The 27,337-nt window shown below is 39.5% G+C and overlaps 1 protein-coding gene across 7 annotated transcripts in view; it reads right to left on the bottom strand.

Annotated features, from left to right (window-relative positions):
* Positions 1 to 27,337, bottom strand: part of RNF121 (ring finger protein 121) — a 68,927-nt gene that overhangs the window by 19,387 nt on the left and 22,203 nt on the right. For all 7 annotated transcript variants that reach the window (XM_081098676.1, XM_081098675.1, XM_081098677.1 and 4 more), the window contains one exon: positions 23,893 to 24,034. In XM_081098676.1, the coding sequence (XP_080954802.1) occupies positions 23,893 to 24,034 (142 nt within the window). The remainder of the gene's footprint in view (positions 1 to 23,892; positions 24,035 to 27,337) is intronic.

Raw genomic sequence — 27,337 nt, 5'->3', positions numbered from 1 at the left:
CAACTCCTTAGACACGCAATCAAATCACCCAAATATGGCCCCAAACTACTATTCCAAGGGTCACCTTCTACCACTCCCCATGCTTTTTAGTCAGGCTGTCCCCCTCAGGCTAAAACATCTTTTCTGCCTAGTAGCATCACTTCCGAGACACATGAAGCCTTTAGTCTCTTTTCTAGGAAGAACATATCTTGAGTTTCTAATGCTCCAAAGCATTTTCTTTTCTACCATCATTACAGTGCTAGAGTACAAGACTGCATTCAAATTCATTCTCTATCTGAATGCAAGCTTCTTGAGAACAGTCATTAGGCCGTATTCATCTGCTTCCTGTTCTAGAAAACTGTCTGGCACGTGAGAGATCCTCAATAAACTTAGATAAATAAGAGGAAAGCAGCCCGCCGGTGTGGCTCAGTGGCTGAGCGTCAACCTATGAATCAGGGGGTCACAGTTCGATCCGGTCAGGGGACATGCCCAGGTTACAGGCTTGATCTCCAGTAGGGGATATGCAGGAGGCAGCCGATCAATGATTCTCTCTCATCATTGATGTTTCTATCTCTCCCTTGTTCTCTGAAATATATTTTTTTCAAAAGAGGAAAGCAAGACTAGAACCCAAAGAGGGAGGCACATTTCTGTTTCAACGCGTATCTGTTTCCCTTTCCCTCCTTCAGATATCTACCTCAGACTTAGCTGAAGAGTTCCTAACGTATAACACAACTCTAAGTCAGAACTTTGGACTAATCACCATGTTTTTGCTCCCCAATGCCTCCTAACTCTCTCCCATCACTCAGCTTTCACTACATGTCACTTGTCTCAGGTGAAAAAAAAAGAAAGAAAAGGAAAAAGAAAAAGAAAAAGAAAAAGAAAAAGAAAAAGAAAAAGAAAAAGGATAATTAGCACTTAATGAAGGCTTTCTTCCTGGATTCTATTCTGGCTTCAACAAAGACATAATCAGGAATAAGTCTAGACATCAGTGTGAAAGGAGTGAAAAATCTTGTTGTGTTTTGTAACTTTAAGGTTTGAAACTTGAAGAATGCAAAGCTATTCAACTCATATCATGAAAGAAAGAAAGGGAGGAAAGGGGTAAGGGAAAGGGAGAAGAAACGGGAGGGGAAGGGGGAAAGGGAAGAATTAATTTAGGGACAGGAATAGGCTCTTTGAAACAAGATGGCCCAGTAGACGTGGATTCTAAGTTCTGTTATGCCTCCAACTCATTGGGTCATCCTATGGAGGGCGTTCCTCCTTGAAGGAAGAGTTTGACTTGATTTTCCAAACCATTTCAAGTTCTAACATGTGAAGGCTCTATTAAGCAGCCTTGTATCCTAGACTTCCTGGCATAGTAAAACCAAGTGTCCTTATGACTTTGACTAAACTTAGCTTTTAGTTTTAAGTCCTAGCTCTAGAAATCATAATCCTCTCTCTATATATAGCCCTCGGAGACCTAGCCTTTACCTAGACAATCAGCAACTCTTGAGGCAGAAGATAGTAGCCAGAACCTAACCAATGCTCACACTCACACGAACCTCTGGCAGGCTAAAGATAACATCTTAACCTAAGGTATGTTTCAGTTCCTGAGCCATAAGGTGGAATGACCCTGGCTACTTTCCCAAGAGACCAAACAGAGGGAAGCAGGAAAAGACCTTTCCACTGTCTTCAAAATCTGAAGAGATGATTTATTACCCTTACCTCACCTCTAACCAGTCAGCTCTCAGCACAACCCCTAACCCTGGTGTCTTGTGATTTTGCCCTTACATAATCTATAACTTAAATGCCATTGAGTTCAGGCTTTTGAGCATTAGCTTTCCGTTCTCCTGGGTGGTGCCATTCATAAAATAAAATACCCAATATTTCTCCACTGCAATTCTCGGTATTTAGTGTTTAGCTCCAGTGGACAAACTGTTCTGTAATAAAAAATGTTTCATTGACTCATCCATCAAATATTTACTTTGCATTTACTGCGAAGAGGAATGCAGAAATAAACATGACCTCTAGTCCCTGTCCTCAAGGAGCTAACAGACTAGCAGCAGGAGAAAAACATAAATCAAACCCAATTTTAAAGATTCTATTAATCCTTAGACCCTTTCTGAAGTCCAAGTAGAAATCATTAAAGAACACACGCACAATTTCAAATGATACACTGAAATGACCAGAGATTTTAGATATGAATTTAAAGAGATCTAGATATGAATCCTAATACAGCTGTTTACTGTGTTATCTTAGGCAAGTCACTAACCCTGATAAGCCTCAGTTTTCTGAACTGTAAAATGGGGTTAACGTATCTGTTCTCATAAGGTTGTATAGGTCAAGAAAGTTAATGCATGAAAAGCTCTTTGAACAGTTCCTAACAAGGTAAGCATTCAATATAAGTAATGTAATAAATATGATGTAAACATTCAACATATCAGCTCTTACATTTAAATAAGAGTAATATATATATGTATAAAATAAGCACAGTACATAACTCATAAAAAGCAGTCAGTAAATGAGAACTCTTATTATGGTTTCACATGATCAAAACTGCATAAAGTCACATATATAACGGAATAAAGACTGCAATGAGGTAACATAAATAATCAACATATTAAAAACAGTGGGGTGCCCAGCCAATATGGCTCAGTCGTTGAGCACAGACCCAGGAACCAAGAGGTTACCAGTTCAATTCCCAGTCAGGGCACATGCCCAGGTTGTGGGCTCGATCCCCAGTAGGGGTTGTACAGGAGGCAGCTGGTCAATGATGTTCCTCTTTCATTGATGTTTCTATCTCTCCATCCCTCTCTTTCCTCTCTCTCTAAAAATCAATTTAAAAATATTTTTAAAAAATGGTGGGGTTAGGCCCTGGTTGGGTAGCTCAGTTGGTTAGAGTGTTGTCCCAATATGCCAAAGTTGCAGGTTCAATCTCTAGTCAGAGCACATACAAGAGTTAATCAATGAATGCATAAATAAGTGGAACAACAAATTGATGTTTCTCTTTCCCTCTCTCAAATCAATTTAAAAAGTGGTAGGGTTATAGAATCTACACTAATAAAAGAGAAAGATGCAAATTGACCATAACTTCACGATGCCCATCAGCCAATCAGGAGTGAGTATGCAAATTAACCCAACAAAGATGGGTTAATTTGCATACACAGGTGCTGAGCAGGTGGGACGATTGCACTGTCTCCATGGCAACGATGCAGGCATTCCACACTGCACCAGTAGCTCTGGGCCTCTGGGCAGTGTGGAAAGGCAGAAAGGTGGCTCCAGCCCTGAATGAAGGCAGAAAGGTGGCTCCGGGCTGGAGCGAAGGCGGAAGGCTGGAGCAAAGGGGGTGCTGGCAGCCAGGGGAAGGAAGACCCATTCTTGAACGGACCTTCGTGCATCAGGGCTCTAGTTTCATTATAATGTTTAATTTGTCCTTTCCAAGAAAAAAATAAATGACCTAAAAACACAAACCAAGGATCTGAGGCCACTTTCAGGTATTAAGGCACTCTCCATTGGGAAGGCTTGAAAGCTAGATTCTGTTTAGGGTCTAGAAAGCAGCTGCTGGGGTGAGAGCTCAGTGCCTGAAAAAAGAGGCAGGGCAGAGGGGCTGAGTGAACACAAGTCTACCATGTGAAAATGGAGAGTGACAACTTTGCCTGGTTAATTTGTTTCTACTGTAGTATGTATTGGCATTTTGCTTAATAAATTGAAGCCTCTTCATTAAAGAAGGCATCTTTAATGGCTAGCGTGGCAATAAGTGGCTGAAAGTCACTACGTAAGATTCTCAAAATAATGGCAGAGACTCTGGTGCCATCTCGTGGCAACACTTCATGCAGACACATTTGGTTCAATAGTTTCCTTAAGTTCTTGTGCCTGATGTGTGGAAGACACAAAATGATGAAAAGCCTTGGCCATAACTTCTCTTTCAGGGTGTGGAGTGATGAGATATAAACACATAAATTGGGCAGCCATGCAAAGCATCAAGTACTGACATGAGAGTTCAGAGGAGAGAGGTAGCAGAAGCTGTCAGGGAAGACTGCCTAGAATAGCCGTGGGCAAACTACGGCCCGCAGGCTGGATCCGGCCCGTTTGAAATGAATAAAACTATTGAAAAAAAAGACCGTACCCTTTTATGTAATGATGTTTACTTTGAATTTATATTAGTTCACACAAACACTCAATCCATGCTTTTGTTCCGGCCCTCCGGTCCAGTTTAAGAACCCATTGTGGCCCTCGAGTCAAAAAGTTTGCCCACCCCTGGCCTAGAAGAAGCAGAGCTCTAGCTGGTTCTGAAAGAAGCTTGGATTTGGTAAGGGGAAGGGGGGAAGCAAAAGCCATTCATCCTTCTTTCCATGATCTGGAAAGACGAAGCTGAAGTGAAGACTATCCTGAAACTGACTCGCTGATTCATTCAGCAAACATTTACTGAGGTACAAACCAAACTTCTCCAATCTGGAAGGTAAGAAAAGCAATATCCCACTTATCTCTGAAATGCTATAAGTTAGATGCTAACAATAGCAACCCACATTTAAATGGACTGTCTTTGTTTTAGATTTCATCTCAGGAACTATAATTCATGAAAAATCAGAAAAGAGCTCCAAATGACTTCCTTCCCTGGCACCAGCTGCCTTGTCAGTCTGCTGATGCTTGGCACTTATGACTTGCAGGATCTCATCACTTCTGTACCTTATGGGGACAGGGATCACCCACCATGCTTGGCTGAAAAGAAATACTGAACATGAGCTAAAACCAAATGTCCAGGTAATATAGCAAAGTAAGACTCACAGCTGACGGAACAATCAGCTTGAAAGAAGTGCTGATAAATGGACAGAGGTCAACTAGAGGAAGGTGTCAGGGAAATGCTATACAGCTCTGGTCAATATTTTCATGAGTTATTTGGCTAAAAATACAAGGATCTGCTTAGAAAATGTGGATAGCACAAAGCTTGAGAGGTGGGGAAGATCACGGCAGTGAACATGGAAAACAGAAGCAGCAAAATCCAAAATGAATAAAGCTTTTTTCTAGAGTTCTTCTAGCTCTGACATCCTATGAGCTAATAAGCTGAGATGAGGAACCAAAACCATGCGATGAAACCTAACCAACTACCCAAGTATAGGATGGGAAAGGAATGGTATAATAGCAGCTCATGTGAAACAGATCTAGGGGTTTCAGTTGAGCACAAATCACCAAGAAATATATGCCATCAGGGCCACTGCCAAAAGCACTAAAGCAACCTCATGCTACTTTAGCTAGGAACAGACCCAGAAAGAAGAAGGCAGCAGCTCTACTATTCTCTGCTGTCAAAGCATCCCTGGGATCAGGTCTTCAGACCACATTGCATAAGCATGCCAGGATTACAAAGGATCTGGAAACCAAATCAGGTAAGGAACAGCTGAAGGCAGCAGGATATTAGGCCTGGAGAAAACTACAGGATGGCCTGGCTGTAACCTTCAGTTATCTGAAGATCACCCGTAAGCAGATAGATATAGTCCATGCCCTGATAAGACCCACACACTGCTGGAATACTCTACAGGGTAGAAACTTTTTTTGACAATTTCTTCCTACCACACCCTCGGTAAACGGTCAACCTTACCACAAGAGTGAGGCAGGTCCTTCCACTGCTGATAAATGTATTATAGAGTTCCTGACTCTGATAAACCTGCCTTTGTGTCCCTTCTGCCTCTGGGTCTAATTCTTGTCCAGAGACACAGAAAGTAAATTTACTCCGTTTCTTTTGATTACTTCACAATACCTAAAATTACACATCTCCTCTCCCCAAGTCTTCCTCTCTTCAGACAGAATCAGTCAAGCAGTCATTTAACAAATACTGAGCACTTAGTGTACAGCATGCTAAGGACTGTGGGATTCAGAGATAAAGAACAAAACCTCCTCAAGAACTTAGGTCTACGGAGGAGAAACAAAGAAAGTAGAGGGTAAGTACTTCACTCAATGTAGAACCAAGGAAGGCTTCCTGAAGAAAGCAACCTTTGATCTGTCCTGACAGCCTAGTAGGTACAGGTGCAGAAAGAATCACGATGAGTGTTTCAGGATGAAGGAACATGGTATGCTTGAGAAAGTACGAGTATTTGAGGAAAGTGTGAGAAATGAGACTACAGGGGTAGACAAGGCTCTTTGGAGGAGAAGGCTGATGTTTGCCTCACAGAAGTTTTTATTATGCTGTAAGGAGCAAATTTTTTCTTTCTCATAGAAAGTGGATTATAACCCTATACTATCTTAATCAGCATTCTCTAACCACATCCTAGTAACCCCCTTAAGGTCTTAGCATGAGAAAAATCTATAGTACTTTAAAGATATCCAGCTGGGAGATTTTGCCCCTCATCCATTCCAGGAGGGAACAGCAGATCAGTGGATAGGAGTTTGAAAAGATGCTATATTTGGTAACAGACAGAGATGATGAAAGCTTCTCCTTGGAGATCTTTAAAAATAGGATACTTTTCCAGGCATAAACTTATTCTTTCCCTAACATCCCTGAGGGAGTTAAGGAGTGAGTAATATTAGACTTTCTGAATAGACTAGAGGCCTGATATACGAAATTCGTGCAAGGGCCGGGGGCCTCTGCCACCTCTGCCTCAGCCCCCACCTGCTGCGGCTTTGTCTGGAAGGAAGGATGTCTGGAAGGACTTCCGATCTAATTAGCATATTATGCTTTTATTATTATAGACTAGTGGCCCGTTGCAGGAAGATTCACGCAATAGGCCTTCCTTTCCCTGGCTGCCAGCACCAGTTTTCCTCCGGCACCCGGGACCCAGGCCTTTGGTCCAGCTGCAGCAGTGAGCTTGGCTTCTCCAATCTGGCTGCTCCTTTTTTTTCCCCCACAGCTCCTCCAGCAGAGCCCAGGGCGGACTGGAAGCCTGGGTTGCCCCCAGCGACCCAGGCCCCTAGCCACTCCTTGAGCGGAGTACAGGGCTGGAGGGAAGCTTGGCTTCCTCTGCTGCCAGGAGCAATCCAAGCCTCCTGCTTGCTCCAGCTCTGTGGCTACCGCCATCTTCAATTGTCTTCAGTCTTCGCTCTGCACCTGCGTATGCAAATTAACCGCCATCTTTGTTGGGTTAATTTGCATAGTCACTCTGATTGGGTGGTGGGTATAGTGGAGTGGCGGAGTGATGGTTAATTTGCATGTTTCTCTTTTATTAGTGTAGATGATGAAAACTGATGTACAGAGAAGTTAAAGAGCAAGTTTGGCCTGGCTAGGTTTCCAATCCAGATCGTCTGTCTCCCAAGTCCTGCCTCCCTAGCATATTCACTGAGTTTGGAGAAACCCTGGAAGCCTGAGGAGGCAAGATGGTGTAAATGGGAGTTGTTGTGAGAATGCCTGAAATATAAGGAAAGGACTTGGGCAGAAGTTATCAAAGAAGGAAAAATCTGGGAGGTTATAATCAGAAATGACCATGACAGAAACTGATAATTTCCTGAAACTCTTAAGAAATCTCAAAAAATGGTTGAGTGGCTCTATGAAAAGAGCACTTAACCAAGAATCAGATTTTGGTTTTATGTCCAGCTCTCCAATAGTCATGTGTCCTTGGCAAATCACTTCAGAATTCTGCACTTTGGTCTACTCATCTGAAAAATGGAGATAAAGCCCTATCCTGATCATCTTATAAAGCTGTTGTGAGGTTCCAATGAGATAGATGAGAAAAGTTTTTTTAAAAAAACATCAACAAATTGGCTCTAGCCGGTGTGGCTTAGTTGGTTGGAGTGTCCTCCCATATACCAAAAGAGTGTGGGTTAGATTCCTGGTCAGGGCATATATCCAGGGTGTGGGTCCAATCCCTGGTTGGGGCGTGTACAGGATGTAACCAATCATTATTTCTCTCCCAAATCAATGTTTCTCTCTTTCAAAAACAAAACCAAAAAATCAAAAAATTCAAACAATAAGCAATTTAAGTTACTCTTGTTGCTTTTATTCAAAAGAACAGAACCTGAAATTTAAATACAGAAAACAGTAAGATCTCTTGCTCCCAAAAGCAGTTAGACTAAGTTTTTCTTCTTCTAACCTGAAGATTGCACTTGATCTCCTAAGTTAGAGAGAAAAGTTTATTATTTTTCACAGTGAAACCAGTAGGTTGACATACTTGCTCATAATCAGTTTCATGGTTGGCAATGTCTATGCTGTCCTAGGTCCTTGAGTTGAGGACAGTGTTTCTCATCAGGGGTGAATTTCCTCCCCACAGGACATTTGGCAATGTTTGGAGACACTTTTGGCTGTCACAATTTTGGGAGGGATGCCACTAGCATCTATTGGGTAGAGGCCAGGGATGCTGCTAAACATCCTACAATGAACAGGATAGTTAGTAACCCAACTCCCTTCCCCCTCCCGCCAAAAAAAGAATCATCTGGCCCAAATGTTAATAGTCTCCTTATTGAGAAACCTGGTCTAAAAGAACAGAGCTGTGGTCATGGGTACACAATGAAAGGCTGAATCGCCAACCAGCACTAGTGAAGAACAAAAAAATTCATTCAGTTTGAGAGAAACAGAGCCTTATCAATTAATTCCATCATTTCTTGGCATGTCATAAGAACCTTTATTTTTTTTTTAAAAAAAAAGCTCTGAATAGCTAATTTTGAATAGTTTCTACTGTTCAACCATCTCAGTGCCTCTCCTTTATACAACATTCTCTGGAGAGCTGTTTTGTTTTCTTTTTATTCCCATTCTTCCCCCATAGACATTCTAATGTGTTTAAGATGTGTATATATATTTTAAATTTGTTAATTTTTTTGGTGGTGGCTGTTAATCCTCACCTGAGGATATTTTCCCATTGATTTTTAGAGACAGTGGAAGAGGGAGAGACAGAGAGGGAAACATCAATGTGAAAGAGACAAATTGATTGGTTGCCTCATGCCAGAGCTTACAACTGAGGTACATGGCCTGGACCGGACTCAAACCTGGGACCCTTAAGTCTGCAGGCCGATGCTCTATCCACTGAACCAAACCAGCTATGGCAAGATGTATATATTTTTTGTATCTGTTCTTACAAACTGTATTTTTTGTGTGCATGTATTTTAAATTTATTATTGAGTGTTGTATATCTTTCTGTCTGTTACTTTTTCACTCATCTGCAGTTTCAGTTACCTATGGGCAATACTGACCCAAAAATATTAAATGGAAAATTCTAGAAACAATTCAAAAAATTTTAATTGTGTGCTGTTCTAAGTAGTGTAATTGTAGAAGTCACTCTGTATATGAATCTATTGTCAGTTTTTTCTAAATTTTTAAAATGTTTTTATTGATTATTTTAGAGAGAGAGGAAGGGGGAAGAATAGAGAGATAGAAACATCAATATGAAGAGGAACACTGTTCAGTTGCCTCCTGCATGCCCCCTACTGGGGATCGAACCCTCAATCCAGGCACGTGCCCTGACCGGGAATCGAACCGGTGACCTCTTGGTTCATGGGTTGATGCTCAATTGAGCAATTCTGGCTGGGCTCTATTGTCAGTTTTAATCATTACTAATCTCCCATTCTGTTATCATTTAACTTTGCCTATGGTAATCCTTTACTGAACAAAAACCCTTAATATAATTAAATTTATCAAGTTTTTATCCTATTTACCTACATATTTTTATTATCTTTATAATTTTACCTTTCATAATCAGGTCTTTATATCCGATAACCAAGATGGCTACTGAGTGATTAAAGGGTGAGTAGGTAGCATATGCTGGACAAAGGATGAACCACGTGACAACGCTATAAAGGATCAAGGAATATCTGCTAATTGAGCAAATACATAGGCATCATGGAAGAGTGGGGAGAGTGGGGAGAGCAGGGGAGCTGGATGGATTGGGTATGAATCCTGACTCTGATAATCATTGATTGAGAGGACCTCAGTTAATCTCTGAACTTCAGTTTCTTGATCCATACATACAATGGCAAAAATAATACTACCTACCTCACGGCAAAATACTTGGCACATTATAAAGCACTCAAAGTGAGAGCTAGTGCTATTAATTATGTTTCCATAATAGTGAAGACATAGCAATGTCCCAAGTATGTTTCTGCTCATTTCTCCTCCTCAAAATCCACCTTTAACCTAGAGCAGCCTGGAGGGTGAGAGGTCCCCAAGAATTGTAAAACTGGTGGCTACAGCAAGTATCTAAAATCAGATTTCTAGGCAGGAAGAACAAATTTAGATGCACAAGGATGGAAAAGCAGGAATAACAAGATGGGTCATCCAAACAGAACAGCAAATAATAGAATCCTCAGACCATAGGATGGTTGAAATATAAGGAAAGGACCTGGGCAAAAGATTGTGGGTTCGATATAGTCTGTAAAAATGTCTGTACCGCCCTAACCAGTTTGGCTCAGTGGATAGAGCGTCGGCCTGCGAACTCAAGGGTCCAGGTTCAATTCCGGTCAAGGGCATGTACCTTGGTTGCGGGCACATACCCAGTGGGGAGTGTGCAGGAGGCAGCTGATCGATGTTTCTCTCTCATCGATGTTTCTAACTCTCTATCCCTCTCCCTTTCTCTCTGTAAAAAATCAATAAAATATATTTAAAAAAAAATGTCTGTACCAATTATATCAATAAAATCAGATGACAAACTAGGGAAAGATACCTGCAGCATGTACGTAAAAGGGCTTATTCCTAACATATAAAGAGTTCTTATAAATCAATAAGAAATATTCCAAAGGAATCCTAAAGAAAAGGATATGTGACCAAACATATCACATGGCTTAACTGTGAATAATACTTACATGTCATAATAATGTAAATAAGGAATACTTATTCAACTAAAAATTGTGAGGAAAAGGAGGCCTTGGCCAATGTGACTCAGTTGGTTGAGCGTTGTCCCATGCACCAAGTTCCTCTCTCTTGCCCTTTCCCTTCCTCTCTCTCTAAAAATATAAATTTAAAATTAAAAAAAGTTCAGAGGAAGAAAAGTGTGTGTGAAGGATATAGGTATAACAGTATAAGATAATTATCACCTTCCATAATAGGAAGTCAATACATAATATTTAAAAGTAAAATTATATATATAAATATATAAATACACACACACACACACACACACACACACACACACACACAAGGCCCGATGCACGAAATTCATGCAAGGGTAGGCCCGCGCAGCTCCAGCTGCCTTGCAGCCTCGCCTCCCCACCCACACTCTACTTGGCCTGCCACTGCCCATATCTACCACCACATACCCCCAGTTAAGGCAGAGGACAGATGTGTTTTGTTTTGTAATGTTTGCAGAATTATTTGACTTTTAAACTATAATATATATAATGCTGATAAAAAATGAAAAATCAAACATATAAACAATATGAACAACAGACAACTGACAGAAAAAGCCAAATGATCAGTATGAAAACACGCTCAACCTCACTAATAATTAAAGAAATAGTTAATAAAGTAGATAGTTTTACCATGTTAGACTGATGAAGACTAAAAATACTGATGATTCCTTATCCTCTCTTTAATACTGGATTAAGAGCACTGTTCATGTCTGTTGGTGCAATTGTTAACTGCTATAACTTTTTTAGAGGGCAGTTTAACAAGATCCATTAATAATTAAAATGTGTATATTTCTTGACCCAGCAATTCCATTTCTAGAAATTCATCCTGTGGAAATGCTTGCCAAGATATGCAAATTATAAATACAAGAAGTTTACTAAATCATGGTTGTAACAACGATAAACTGTTAACATGTCTATCAATAGAAGTTAATCTTTTAAAAAAATCTATTTAAAAGAATATTTACATTACTAGATTAAGAGATGGGATAGATACTAATATGGATAGATATTTGAGAGATACTCTTAGGCAGGAAATGTTGAAGAACCTAACAGATGTCATAAACATCTAAAAATGTATAAATATTAACATACAAATAGCCCTGCCAACTGGCATGGCAGTGGTTGAGCCTCGACCTATGAACCAGGAGGTCACAGTTCACTTCCAGTGTGGGGCATGCAGGAGACAACTGATCAGTGATTGTCTCTCTCTCTCTCTCCCTCTCCCTTCTTCTCTGAAATCAATAAAAATATATTTATTTTAAAAAATACGAATAGAAAAATATGTAAATGTAACAAACTGTTAATAGTGGTTCTCTCTGGGCACTTTTTATTTCCAGGTCACATATATATTATTTAAAATTTTTATAACAAATATGTATAACATTTGTTATCAGAACAAAAACAAAATACTACAGAACAAAACCTCAGATCAGCTTTGTCCTCTTAGAAAAAGACAGGTTTTCATCTCTGTTGGTCATTCAATAAGATACAGATTTTAGAGCTGAGAGTAAGTCCAGCCAAACATTCCATAAAAATCACAAAAATCCTCTCGACATGTCCCTAAGAGGTTGTCTAGTCCCTAATAAACAATAGCTTGTGATGAGATCATTTCCTTCACAGTTCATTCCACGTGGAACAGCTCTCACTGTTGAAAATTTCTTTATAATACTTAGCTGAATTCTGCATTCTTAAAACTCATTTGTTAGCTTTAATTTGGGCCTTTGGAGTACATAGAATAACAATCATGAAAACATACTTTAGAGCAGCGGTAGCCAACCTTTCTAGCCAACCTTTTGGACCTAGAGGCAACTGTTGCTTTAGAGCAGCGGTTCTCAACCTGTGGGTCGCGACCCCTTTGGGGGTCGAACGACCCTTTCACAGGGGTCGCCTAAGACCATCGGAAAACACATGTGTAATTACATATTGTTTTTGTGATTAATCACTATGCTTTAATTATGTTCAATTTGTAACAATGAAATTGGGGGTCACCACAACATGAGGAACTGTATTAAAGGGTCACGGCATTAGGAAGGTTGAGAACCACTGCTTTAGAGCTTAAGGATGTGACTTTTACTACACGAACTCTTAATTTTCCTTTTTTTCTGCAGTACACTTCTTGGATTTTGCCTAGATGTGTTTCTAGTTACAAACTCTAAGACCCTTTGTCATCTAGTCTTAAACCCTCACTTTAAGTATATGTTTATTGATTTCAGAGAGGAAGGGAGTGGGAGAGATAGAAATATCAATTATGAGAGAGAATCATTGATTGGCTGCCTCCTGCATGACCCCTACTGGGGATCAAACCCACAACCCAGGCATGTGACTTAATGGGGAATCGAACTGTGACCTCTTGGTTCATAGGTTGACGCTCAACCACTGAGCTACACTGGCCAGACTTAAACCCTAACTTTAAAGATGAAATCAGGATGAGGAAAGAAAGGCTAAAAGGGAGGAAGTAATTTGTCCAAGGTCTATTGCCAATTATTAGCAGAGGTGCTAGAAATAGATCTTAGATAGCCTGATTCCCCACTTCAAAACTTTTTATAGTACACCAAAATTCTGTTCTTCAGAAAATAAGAAGGTAACATTTCCTAACACATTCTATTAGGCCAGCATTACCCTGTTACCAAAGCAAGACAAATACATGACAAGAAAACTACAGACCAAAATTCCTTATGAATATAGAGGAAAATCCTCAACAGAATAGTAGCAAATTGAATCAATACAGCAGCACATTGAAAGGATTATACACCACAATGTAATGGGATTTATTGCAGGAATGCACATGATCATCTCAATGATGTAGAAAAAGCATTTGAGAAATCCAACGCCCATTTGTGATAAAACAACAACAACAAACATTTGACAAACTAGGAGAAGGTAACTTCCTCAACATGATAAAGGGCATTTATGAAATACCCACAGCTAACACACTTATAAAAACTGAAAGCTTTCCCAAGATTAGGAAAAAGACACTGATGCCCATTTCGCCAATGAGGAAAGGGTGAAGACAGGGGAAATACAAAATGAAGTCACTTTAACCGAGCTGCTAAACTATCATTATGAAGGTTGAGGCATGAGGAAACAATTCTTTTTGTCTTAACTAAACTGAAAATTTAAACTTTCAAACTTCCAATCTTGTGTCAATGCCTGAACATCCATTTACCTGCAGATAAACCTCTGACGACCCCCTAAAGAGCTCAGGATGTGACTAGACCTCCTGGCAAGCATCCAACAGACCACCTGGCATCCATCATCCAGACAGCCTGACACCTGACTGATAACCATCCTAGACCAAGCCCTAAGACCTCGAATGCAAAACTGATTATTCTTAAGGATGTGACTTTTACTACAAGAACTCTTAATTTTCCTTTTTTCTGCAGTACACTTCTTGGATTTTGCCTAGATGTGTTTCTAGTTACAAACACTAAGACCCTTTGTCATTTATTTCTAGCAAAGCTTCCAGACTCTTTTTTTTAGTTCATTCCACACTATTCAGCATTGTACTGAAAGTTTTAGCCAGAGCAATTAGGAAAGAAAAGGAAATAAAAAGGCACCTAATTGGAAAAGAAGTAAAGCAGAAGATATGATCTTACATATAGAAAATATTTTTAAAATCCACACAAAACACTATTAGAATTAACACACAAATTCAGCGAAGTTGCAAGATACAAAATCAGCACATAAAGTCAGCTGTATTTCTACATATTAATAATGAACAATCCAAAAAGAAAATTAAGAAAAGAATTCCATTCACAATAGCATCAAAAAGAATACTTAGGAATAAATTTAACCAAGGAGGCACAATATATACATTGGAAACTACAAAACATTAATTAATAAAAGAAATTAAAGAAGATCTAAATAAATAAAAGACAAATCATATTCATGAATGCAAAATTAACATTGTTAAGATGGCAATACTCCCAAAGCAATCTACAGAGTCAGTGCAACCCTTATCAAAATCACAGTTGCCCTTTCCCCCCCAGAAATTGAAAAGATGATCTTAAAATTAATATGGAATTGCACAGGACCCAGAACAGTCAAAACAATCCTAAAAAGGCACAAAGTTAGAGCACTTACACTTCCCAATTTCAGCACTTACTACACTGCTATAGCAATCAAAATTGTGGTATTAGCATAAGCACTGGCATACAGTTCAATGGAACATAATTGAGTGTGCAAGGGTAAATGCATGCTTCTATGGTCAATTAAAAATTTTTTAATCCTCTCCTGAGACAGTGGAAGGGAGGGAGACAGACAGAGAGAGAGAAACATTGATGTGAGAGACATGGATTGGTCAAGGACTGAACCTGCAACCAAGACACACGCTCTCCCCTCCCCCCACTAGAATTGAACCCAGGCACTTTACCCACTGAGCCAAACTGGCTAGGGGTATGGTATATAATTTTTTTACAAGAATGCCAAGACCATTCAACGGGGAAATAAATCTCTTCAACAAATGGTGATACGACAACTGGCAAAAGAATGAAGTTAGACTCTTAACTCACATCATATACAAAAAATTAACTCAGAGACCTAAATTTAATAGATAAAAGTATAATACTATTCAAAACAAACATAAGAGTAAATCTTTTTTAAAAATATATATTTTATTGATTTTTTTTACAGAGAGGAAAGGAGAGGGATAGAGAGTTAGAAACATCGATGAGAGAGAAACATCGATCAGCTGCCTCCTGCACACTCCCTACTGGGGATGTGCCCGCAACCAAGGTACATGACCTTGACCGGAATCGAACCTGGGATCCTTGAGTCTGCAGGCTGACGCTCTATCCACTGAGCCAAACCAGTTAGGGCAGAGTAAATCTTAATAATCTTGGATTTAGCAATGGACTCTTAAATATGACACTAAAAGCACAAGCAGCAAAATAAAATATAGGTTTAAGCGTATAAACATACAATGAGGAGCAAATAAGCCTTGGAGAGCTGTAGCACAGTACAGCTTGGGTTTGAACTGCATGGGTCCACTTATATTGATTTCTTTCAATGGATATATACTTGGCCCACCATATCCCCAGGTTTTGCATCCACAGATTCAACCAACTGCAGATCAAGAACATTTTCTCTCGTGGTTGGAAATCACAGATAGTAAGGGCCGACTGTATGCAATGTTTTGCACCATCTATACTAATAAAAGTCTATGTGGTTGTGACGCCCTCACGCCGTGATGCCCTTATGCCACAAAGAGTATTCACCAGGAGGCTGCGTGCACAGAGGGCACGCGTGGGTGGGCGGGGCTGCGTGCATTCGCGGGTGGGCGGGGGCTTGATGTTACATGTGCGCGCCCCTCCACACACACAGCGTTGGGGTGGGGCCCGTGGCTCCAGCCTACCTCTTTGGGGCAATCCATCGAGGAACCCCAGATGGGTGGGCAGGGCCTACCTCTTTGGGGCAAATGATCATGGGGCTCCCACACTGTGAGAGGGCACAGGCCAAGCTGGGGGACCAACCCCTCCCCCAGTGCACAAATTTCATGCACTGGGCCTCTAGTTTTTTATATAAGGGACTTGAGATTGCAGATTTTGGTATCCATGGGGGTCCTGGAATGAATCCCCCACAAATACCAAGAGACACTGAAGTTTTGGAGAAGTCAAAAGTTATATGCAGATTTTGAACTGCATAGTTCAGGGGTCAACTGTATAATGCATATAGACAACAATACTGTACTATAATTATCAAATTTGCTAAGAGACTAGAACTTAATTATTCCAATCATTAAAAAGGATAATTACGTAACGTGATAGAGGTGTTAAATACTACTACAATGGCTATCATATCACAATATACAACTGTATCAAATTAAACGTTGACACCTAAATTTACACAATGTTATATGTCAAATATATTCAATAAAATGAAAAAAAAATAAACTGGAGTTCATCAAACTGACAGATGTTATGCATTAAAGGACACTATCAAGACAGTAAGAAAGCAACCCATAGAGCCCAGCCAGTGCGGCACAGTGGCTGAGCATCAACCTATGAACCAGGAGGTCACGGTTTGATTCCTGGTCAGGGCACATGCCTGGGTTGTGAGCTCGATCCCCAGTGGGGGGCATGCAGGAGGCAGCCGACCAATGATTCTCTCTCATCATTGATGTTTCTATCTCTCTCCCTCTCCATTCCTCTCTGAAATCAATAAAAAAATATATTAAAAAAAAAAAGCAACCCATAGAATGAGAGAAATATTTGTAAATCACATATCTTATAATGGTCTGGTATCAAGACTATATTAAAAACTCTTACAGCCCCGCTGGCATGGCTCAGTGGTTGAATGTCGACATATGGACCAGGAGATCACGGTTCAATTCCCAGTCAGGGAACATGCCCGGGTTGTGGGCTCAATCCCCAGTGGGGGCATGCAGGAGGCAGCCAATCAGTGATTCTCTCACATCAATATTTCTGTCTTTCCCTCTCTCCTCTACCCTCTCTAAAAAAATCAATGGAAAAATATCCTCAGACGAGGATTAAAAAAACAAAAAACTAACAAAAAAACTAACATATTAAAAAAATAATGTCCTTATTGGTAACCTTTTTTTAATTTAAAGTCTATTTTGTCTGATATTTAAGAACCAACACAGTTCTCTTTTGGCTATTACTCGCATAGAAAATATTTATTTGGGATAAGGATACTTTTCTTTTTATTGATATAATATCAGCATATAACATTATATAAGTTTCAGGTGTACAACTTTATGCTTCAACATCTGTATACACTACAATGTGATCACTACTAAAAATCTAGTTACCATCCATCACCCTAGAGTTGACCCCCTTCACCATTTCACCCACCCCCCACTCTCCTCCCCTTTGGAAACCACCAATCTGTTCTCTGTATCTAAGAGTTTGTTTTTGTTGTATTTTATTTGTTTTTAGATTCCACATAAGTGAAATCATATAGTATTTGTCTTTCTTCATCAGACTTATATCACTTAGCATAATATCCTCAAGGTCCACCCACACTGTCTCAAATGGGAAAATTTCACCTTTTTATGATTAAACTAGAGGCCCAGTGCATGAATTCATGCACGAATCCGGGGTCAATTGGGGCGGGGCCGGCTGGGGGGGAGGGGCCACGGGAGGTTGGCCAGCCAGCCCCGCCCCCGATCGGGGTGAGGGGGCCAATTGGGGGCTGAGTCAGCCAGAGGGGGCCACAGGAGGTTGGGAGAGGGGGCCCGCCACAGTGCACATCATAGCCAGCAGTCATTCTGGTCAGTTGGCTTTTATATATAGAGATAGTATTCCATTGTATATATGTACCACTTCTTCTTTATTCATCTATAGATGGACACTTACATTGTTTCTATATCTTAGCTATTATAAATAATGCTACAATAAACATAGGGGTGTATATATCATTTCAAATCAGTGTTTTTGTATTCTTCAGATAAAACCCAGAAGTGGAATTGCTGGGTCATACTGTAATTCTATTCTTTTTTTCAGGAATCTGCTTACTGTTTTCTATAGTAGCTGCACCCAGTTTACATTCCTATTAATAGTATAATACAGCCGAAACCGGTTTGGCTCAGTGGATAGAGCGTCGGCCTGCGGACTGAAGGGTCCCAGGTTCGATTCCAGTCAAGGGCGTGTACCTGGGTTGCGGGCATATCCCCGGTGGGAGATGTGCGGGAGGCAGCTGATCGATGTTTCTCTCTCATCGATGTTTCTGACTCTCTATCTCTCTCCCTTCCTCTCTGTAAAAAATCAATAAAATATATATTTTTTAAAAAAAGTATAATACAGTTCCCTTCTCTCTCTCTCTCTCTCTCTCTCTCTCTCTCTCTCTCTCTAATACAGCAGTTCTCAACCTGTGAGTTGCGACCCCTTTGGGGATCAAACAACTCTTTCACAGGGGTCGCCTAAGACAATCGGAAAACACATATATAATTACATATTGTTTTTGTGATTAATCACTATGCTTTAATTATGTTCAATTTGTAACAATGAAATTGGGGGTCACCACAACATGAGGAACTGTATTAAAGGGTTGAGAACCACTACTCTAATATGTTTTTATTGATTTTTTTTTAGAGAGAGAGGAAGGGAGAGGGATAGAGAGAGAGAAACATCAATGAGAGAGGAACATCATCAATCAGCTGCCTCCTGCACACCCCACGACTGGGAACCGAGCCCCGCAACCCGGGCATGTGCCCTGACCAGGAATCTAATGAGTGACCTCTTGGTTCCTGGATCAATACTCAACCACCGAGCCACACCAGCCAGGCAGGTTACCTTCTGTCCGTATCCTCTCCCACACTTATTATTTCTTTTTTCTTTTCTTTTTTTAATATATTTTATTGATTTTTTACAGAGAGGAAGGGAGAGGGATAGAGAGTTAGAAACATCGATCAGAGAGACACATCTATCAGCTGCCTCCTGCACACCCCCTAACTGGAGATGTGTCGGCAACCAAGGTACATGCCCTTGACCGGAATCAAACCTGGGACCCTTGAGTCCGCAGGCCGACGCTCTATCCACTGAGCCAAACCGGTTAGGGCCACACTTGTTATTTCTTATCTTTTTTATAATGGTCAATGTAACACATATGAAGAGATATCTCATTGTGGTTTTGATTTGCATTTGCCTCATAATTAGTGATGTTAAATATCTTTTCATGCGCCCGTTGGCCATCTGTATGTCTTCTTTGGAAAACTGTCTAATCAGATTCTCTGCCCATTTTTTAATTGGTTGTTTGATTTATGTTACTGAGTTGTATGAGGTTTTTATATATTTTCAATATCAGATGTAAGATTTTCAAGTATCTTCTCCCATTCACTAGGGTGCCTTTCCATTTGGCTGATGGTTTTTTCTTTGCTATGCAGAAACTTTATAGTTTGAAGTAATCCCATTTATTTTTGGTTCTGTTTCCCCTGCCTTTTAAATCATATCCACAAAATCACTGCTAAGACCAGTATCAAGGAGCTCACTATGTTATTTTCTAGGAATTTTATAATTACAGGTCTTATATTCAAGTCTTTAATTCATTTTAAATTCATTTTTTTGCATGGTATACGATAGTGGTCTAGTGGCAGTCGCTTTCCGAACACCATTTACTAAAGTGTGTGTCCTTTCTCCACTGTATGTTCTTGGCTCCTTTGTTGTAAATTAATTGTCCATATATGTGTGGGTTTAATTTTGGGATCTCAATTCTGTCCCATTGATCTAAGTGTCTGTTTTTATGTCCACAGAATACTGTTTTGATTACTACAGATTTGTAGTATAATTTGAAATCAGTAAGTGTGATTTGTTCTTTGTTTTGTTCTTTCTCAATATTCTTTCTCAAGATTGCTTTGGCTATTCAGGATCTTTTGTAATTCCATACAAATTTTAGAATTCTTTGTTCTAGTTCTTCGAAAAATGTCACTGGAATTTTGTTAGGGGTTACACTAAATCTGTAGGTTGCTTTGTGTATTGACATTTTAACAATATTAATTCTTCCAATCCATGAGCAGAGTATCTTTCCATTTACTTGTGTCTTCCTCAATTTATTTAATCAGTCTTATACTTTTCAATGTATAGGTCTTTCACCACCTTAAATTTATTCCTAGGTATTTTACTCTCTTTGATGTAATTATGAATGGGATTATTAATTTCTCTTTCTGAGAACTTGTTAATATATAGAAACACCACAGATTTCTGTATATCGATTTTGTATCCTATTAATATTACTGAATTCATTTACTAGTTCTAGTACTTCTTTGACAGAGTCTTTTGGGTTTCGTACATATAATTTATATATATATATATACACACACACACACACACACACACATATATATAATGACAGATTTCTTTCCAATTTATATGCCTTTTATTTCTTTATTTTATTTTATTTTTGTTAATCCTCTCCCAATGATATTTTTCCATTGATTGTTAGAGTGAATGGAAGGAAGGGAGAGAGACAGAGAAACATCAATGTGAGAGAGAGACATTGATTGATTGCCTCCCGCACATGGATCAAGCCTACAACCAAAGTACTGGCCCTTGACCAGAATCGAACCTGCGACCCTTCCTTCAGTCTACGAGCCAATGCTCTATCCACTGTGCCAAACCGGCTGGGGCTTTTATTTCTTTTTCTTGCCTAACTGCGTTGACTAGGACTTCCAATACTATGTTGAGTAAAAGTGGTGAGAATAGGCATCCCTGTCTTGTTCCTGATCATAGAAAAAAAGTTTTCATCTTTTTACCAATGATATTATATTTGTTGAGGGTTTGACATAAATGGCTTTTATTTTGTCTAGGTATTTTTTTTTATTTTGTTTTATTGATTAAAGTATTACAAAGAGTATTACATATGTCTCCCCCCCCCCCCCACCCTTGACATTCCCCCGCACGAAATTCCTCAACTATCTCCCCTCTTTCTATAAATTTACTTACATTTACATCCGGTTATAAAACCAACCTCATCCATCTACATTTATTATTCCAGTCTTTTCCTGCTTATTCAGTATTTCTGTAACCTCCTATAGTTTCCAACAGCTCAAATTCTTAGTCTAAATTAGTATTATCTCTTTTTTTTTTAAATTTATTTTTTTTTAATCTTTTTTTTTTTTTAATTTATTGCTTAAAGTATTACAAAGGGTATTACATATGTGTCCATTTTATCCCCCCGCCCTAGAAAGTCCCCTAGCCTCCCCTATCCTCTAATGTCTTATGTCCACTGGTGATGCTTATATGCATGCATACAAGTCCTTTAGTTGATCTCTTACCCCCCTACCTCCTGCCCCCCAACCCTCCCCGGCCTTCCCGCTGCAGTTTGACAATCTGTTTGAGGCAGCTCTGCCTCTGTATCTATCATTGTTCAAAAGTTTATAATGGTCTCTATTATCCATGAATGAGTGAGATCATGTGGTATTTCTCCTTCATTGACTGGCTTATTTCACTTAGCATAATGCTCTCCAGTTCCATCCATGACGTTGCAAATGGTAAGAGTTCCTTCCTTTTTAGAGCAGCATAGTATTCCATCGTGTAGATGTACCACAGTTTTCTAATCCATTCATCTACTGATGGGCAATTAGGCTGTTTCCAGATCTTAGCTATGGTGAATTGTGCTGCTATGAACATAGGGGTGCATATATCCTTTCTGATTGGTGTTTCTGGTTTCTTGGGATATATTCCTAGGAGTGGGATCACAGGGTCAAATGGGAGTTCCATTTTCAGTTTTTTAAGGAAACTCCATACTGTCTTCCATAGTGGCTGCACCAGTCTGCATTCCCACCAGCAGTGCACAAGTGTTCCTTTTTCTCCACATCCTCTCCAGCACTTGTCGTTTGTTGATTTGTTGATGAAAGCCAGTCTGACAGGTGTGAGATGGTACCTCATTGTTGTTTTGATTTGCATCTCTCGGATGATTAGTGACTTTGAGCATGTTTTCATATGTCTCTTGGCTTTCTGAATGTCCTCTTTTGAAAGGTGTCTATTTAGGTCCTTTGCCCATTTTTTGATTGGATTGTTTATCTTCCTTTTGTTGAGTTGTATGAGTTCCCTATAAATTTTGGAGATTAGGCCCTTATCAGATATGACATTGGCAAATATGTTTTCCCACACAGTGGGTTTTCTCGTTGTTTTGTTGATGGTTTCTTTTGCTGTGCAGGTATTTTTTTTCTATGCCCACTTTGTTGAGAGTTTAAATCTTAAACAGATGTTGAATTTTTTCAGAAGTTTTTTCTTCATCTATCGAGATGATATAATTTTTATCCTTCATTTTGTTAATGTGGTATATCACAATGATTAATTTGTGGATGCTGGACCATCCCTGCACCCCTGGAATAAATCCCACCTGATCACGATGCATTACCTTTTTACTGTATTATTGAATTAGATTTGCTAATATTTTGCTGAGGATTTCTGCATCTATGTTCATCAATATGTTGGCCTGTAATTTTATTTTTTGTAGTATATTTGTAGTATATGTGTCTGGTTTTGGTACCAGGGTAATGCTGGCCTCGTAAAATGAGTTTAGAAGCATTCTCTCCTCTTCAATTTTTTGGAGGAGGTTGAGAAGAATAGCTACTAAAATCTTCTTTGAATGTTTGATAGAATTCACCAGTGAAACTGTCTGGTCCTAAACTGTTGTTTTTTGGGAGATTTTTTATTACTGATTCAATCTCCTCACTAGTAATCAGTATATTCAGATTTTCTGTTTCTTCACAATTCAGTCTTGAAAGATTATGTTTCTAGGAATACACCCATTTTCTTCTAGGTTGTCTAATTTGTTGGCATACATGGAATATCTTTTCCCATCCTCTTACTTTCAATCTCTGTGTCTTTGTATCTAAAGTGAATTTCTTATAGCCCTGACTGGTATTGATCAGTGGTTAGAGTATCGGTCCACACACCAAGGGGTCCCAGATTCGATTCCCAGTCAAGGACACATACCTAGGTTATAGGTTTGATTTTCGGCCTTGGTCAGGGTACTTGTGGGAGGCAACCAGTCAATGTGTCTCTCTTACGTCAATGTTTCTCTCCCCCCACCCCACACCCTCCTTTCCCCCCTACTCTCTCTAAAAAGCAATGGAAAAAAATATCCTCAGGTGAGGATTAACAAAAAATAAAATAAAAAATAAAATAAATAAGTAAAGTGTGTCTCTTACAGACAATATATAAATGAATCATAGTGGGTTTTTTTTAATATAATCTGCTAATCTCTATCTTTTAATAGAATTTAATCCATTTACATTTAAAGTAATTGCTGATAAGGAAGGATTTACTTCTGTCATTTATGAGTATTTCTCTGTATGTTTTATGTTTTTATTCCTCATTTCCTCCATACTGCCTTTTAAAAAAAATTAATCTAAATCCTACCTGTAAGATTTATTGGAGGTTCCACCTTCCCAGTCAAGTGATCACTTCTCTCCCTCTATTTCAATAGTTCCTAATGAATATCTCCTTCATGAATATGTCCCAAAATATTTAAAAGGAAGTGCCTACCTTTCCTGGCCATAAAAATAGTCTCAGGTTCTATCCCTGTTTTCACCCTCTGAATCACTTGCACCTTAAACACACACCCACCATACACAATTCACCATTCATACATAAAGTTCATTATTATTGTCCATTCTCTGCCTACATGTGTCTTGGCTTAGGCTGGATCCTAGAATACTTAGGAAGGGTCTCTTGATTACTGGCAGACAAAGAAGAGAGAGTCAAAATGGCTTACATTGTAGGAGCGAGGATGCCTCTGCTTCCACTGCACCAGGAGCAGCTGGGCCACCACCAAGGTAGCGATGAGGATGAGGACCATTTCGGCATGCATGGCTTCGTGACCACGGTGTTTGGCATGCATGCGTGCATGCTCGACCCTGAAAGTCAAACAGATGGGTTTAGCCAGGTTAGGGCTGGTGTGGTGGTAAAGAGGTAGTGCTTCCCAGGGATATTCTACCCGTCCAAAGTTCAGAACACACTCCTGTATTTTGCAACGGTAGGGTACTATGCATATGCCCTAGAGCAGCAGTCCAGGAGCAACCACTGCTCCAAAGGTTGCCTTAAAGCAGTGGTCACCAACCTTTCGAACCTCATGGATCACCAGTGGTCCACGGACCACTGGTTGGCGACCGCTGCCCCAGAGGACAGGCATTCTGATATAGAATAGGGGTTCTATGGGCCCCAATAACCAAGCTCCGCTATTGGATTAAATGTGGGTGGTCTGCTGCCTGCCTCCAATGGCAGATACAGCTAACACCTTTCCTGTTGCAAGAAAGAGATCCCAGAAGCCTGTGTCACTGCCCATTTCAGACCTATTTAATTCTGTCGTTGAAAAGAAAACATAACCCAAAGAGAAGATTATAGCCACAAAGCCCCATAATCTTAGTTAGTGATATTTATGATACCAATAAAGGAGTAACGCTGCAAATGTGTGATAATTCTAGGGTTAAAGTTTTGCTTTATTTGTCCTACCCTCTCTGTCAGGACCAAGGATCCTAAAAACTAGTTACAGCCTGAAAAATCTAAACTGCTTTGACTTTATATTAATTCAAGAGTGACTTCACCATCAACATCCACAGGGAAATAGCCTCAAGGACTTAAACTCTTATTTAATCTAAGGCTGGCATTCTCTTGTCCTGAGGATTGGCAGCAAACTATTTCCTTGGTCAATACAGGCAAAAAGCTTTCTCTAAGAACAGAGAAGAATAGTTACTCCTATTACTCTGGGTCAGAGTCAGCCAAGGGAAAAGAATAAGGAAAACTTAGTCAGAAAACCAAATACAAATATAGCCTGTGGTCCGTAGCTTTTGTACAAGTTTTCCATGTATAGGGGTATTAGGGAGGGAAGGAAAGGACAACATAAATGGTATCTTCATGGAGTTCCCAAGGACAAGAAGAACCCAGTGGGATGAATCATGGGTAAATAATAAAGCAAATATAGCAAAAAGTTAATTGTAGAATCTAGGTGGTGAGTGTAAGGGTGTTCACTGTGCATTTCTTTCATGTTTTCCGTACGTTTAATATTTTTCATTATATAATGTTAGGGGCTAAAACTCAGTGGGCAGCCAAATATCAGTCAGCCAGCCAGACACAGCACCTAAGGGTGTACGCTACATAAAACACTATCCAGGGTGAGAGAATCTGACAAAAAGATAATAAGGTTAGGAGTAAGAAACTTTAACCAGTTAACTGCCACAATATTTTTAATTTAACTTAAAAAGGTCTGCCACTTGTGTCTATAGACACTTATGGCATACAAATGGTTAAGGTTGTGGCCTTGACCAAGAAAGTTAACAACTCTACATCACAATTTCTTCATCTGTCAAAAGGAGTCCATATCTTTTCTATCTCCCTCATAGGCTTATTGTGAGAATAAGCTAAACTAAAAGGACAAGTAATACTTTAAAAGCCTTAGAACTGTGGGGAATTATAGATAAGAAATACATTTCTTGTTCTCAGACAGTATATAACTGAATGGATGTGCACAACAATGAAAGAATCTAGAAAAGACCAAAGAAGACATCTATTTTAAGTTCCCACTCAATGGAAAAATTATTTTTGATATCCTTTGTATGAAATACTTCCACTGGCTTAAGAACATATGCCTTGTCCTGACTGGTTTGGCTCAGTGGATAGAGCATCAGCCTGTGGACTGAAGGGTCCCAGGTTTGATTCCAGTCAAGGGCACATGCCCTGGTTGTGGGCTTGATCCCCAGTTGGGGGAGTGCAGGAGGCAGCCAATCAATGATTCTCTCTCATCATTGATGTTTCTATCTCTCCCTCTCCCTTCCTCTGTGAAATAAAAATATATATGTTTTTTAAAAAAAGAACACATGCCTCTTAAAGTTATCTATTCTAGAACCAGCAGTGTCTGACACATTGTAGGTACTCATATGTGCTTATGAAGGACTAACACTCCAATGCTTTAAGAGGTAGGAGGGCCCGAGCTAGTTTGGCTTAGTGGATAGAGTGTCGGCCTGTGGACTGAATGGTCCAGGGTTCAATTCCGGTCAAGGGCACATGCTCGGGTTGCAGGCTCGAACCCCAGTAGGGGGCGTGCAGGAAGCAGCCATCAGTGATTCTCTCTCATCATTGATGTTTCTCTCTCTTCCTATCCCTTCCTCTCTGAAATCAATAAAAAGATATATATTGGGGGGGGGGGGGGTCTCTACCTCTTAATATACCATAATTATTAAAGATACTTCTTTAATAATTAGATAATGATACAAAATCTATCTTTCTATAGCTCCAGGACCTAAACCTATACTCTGGAACAATAAAGGACATATCCACTCCTCTTTTCCAATGCTGCCCCTTCAAAGATTGCTCATGATCTTATTTTTTAAAAACAAAACCAAAAACTATCTTGTTCCTATCACCATTTTATTGGCCTTTTTAGTTCTAGGTATTTATTTCTTTTATTTATTTTTAGTTCTAGATCTTGTAAATACTATTCATATAACATAATGTGAAGACCATTAATCCTGATTGCCTTCTTCGAGACATTATCTAGCCAAAGATCTTCTTATACTGTAGTGTCTACAACATCCAGTGTGGCCTCAGTGTAGCAGAGCACAATGGCACTGTCCCTACCTTAAGGCTGATAACATATTTCTATGAACATCTTCCAAATCATGTGAATTATTTCAGTAGCTGAGGTACACAACTGGTGTATATTAAGTTTAAAGTCATCTAAAATCTTGTTGGGTGTGTCGTATGCATTAATATCTTTGCCATTCTATATTTTACAATCAATAGTTTTAATCTAAAAGGTTTTTTTCTCATTATTAGGTTTTATTTGGTTGACTTCTCACTGGTCAGCCATCTTGTGAAGTTGTGGGACAATCACTCTGAAACTCCTTTACTAATTAGAAATCATGACAATAAGATATTTGTTGGCCCACTCTAGTTACACAGCAAGTTACCAGCAAGTTGAGAACTCCCATTTTCTCAATCAGATCCCTCTACCCTATTTCATGTATAATGATGATAATGTTAATGATGATAATCATCTTCAAAGTAGGTAACACTGGAGTTTACCACATGCCAGTCACTATTCTAAGAATTTCACATATATTAATCCTCACAACTCTATGAGGTACAGGTACTATTTTGATCCACACCTGACAAATGAAAAATAAGTAAGGCAAGTTAAGTAACCTGTGCAAAATCACATAGCT

The sequence above is a fragment of the Myotis nattereri genome, assembly GCF_964212035.1.
Source record: "Myotis nattereri genome assembly, chromosome: 9".
Taxonomy (NCBI): Eukaryota; Metazoa; Chordata; class Mammalia; order Chiroptera; family Vespertilionidae; genus Myotis; species Myotis nattereri.
The sequence above is the reverse complement of the archived record's forward strand: the minus strand, read 5'-3'. Positions and strand labels throughout refer to the sequence as shown.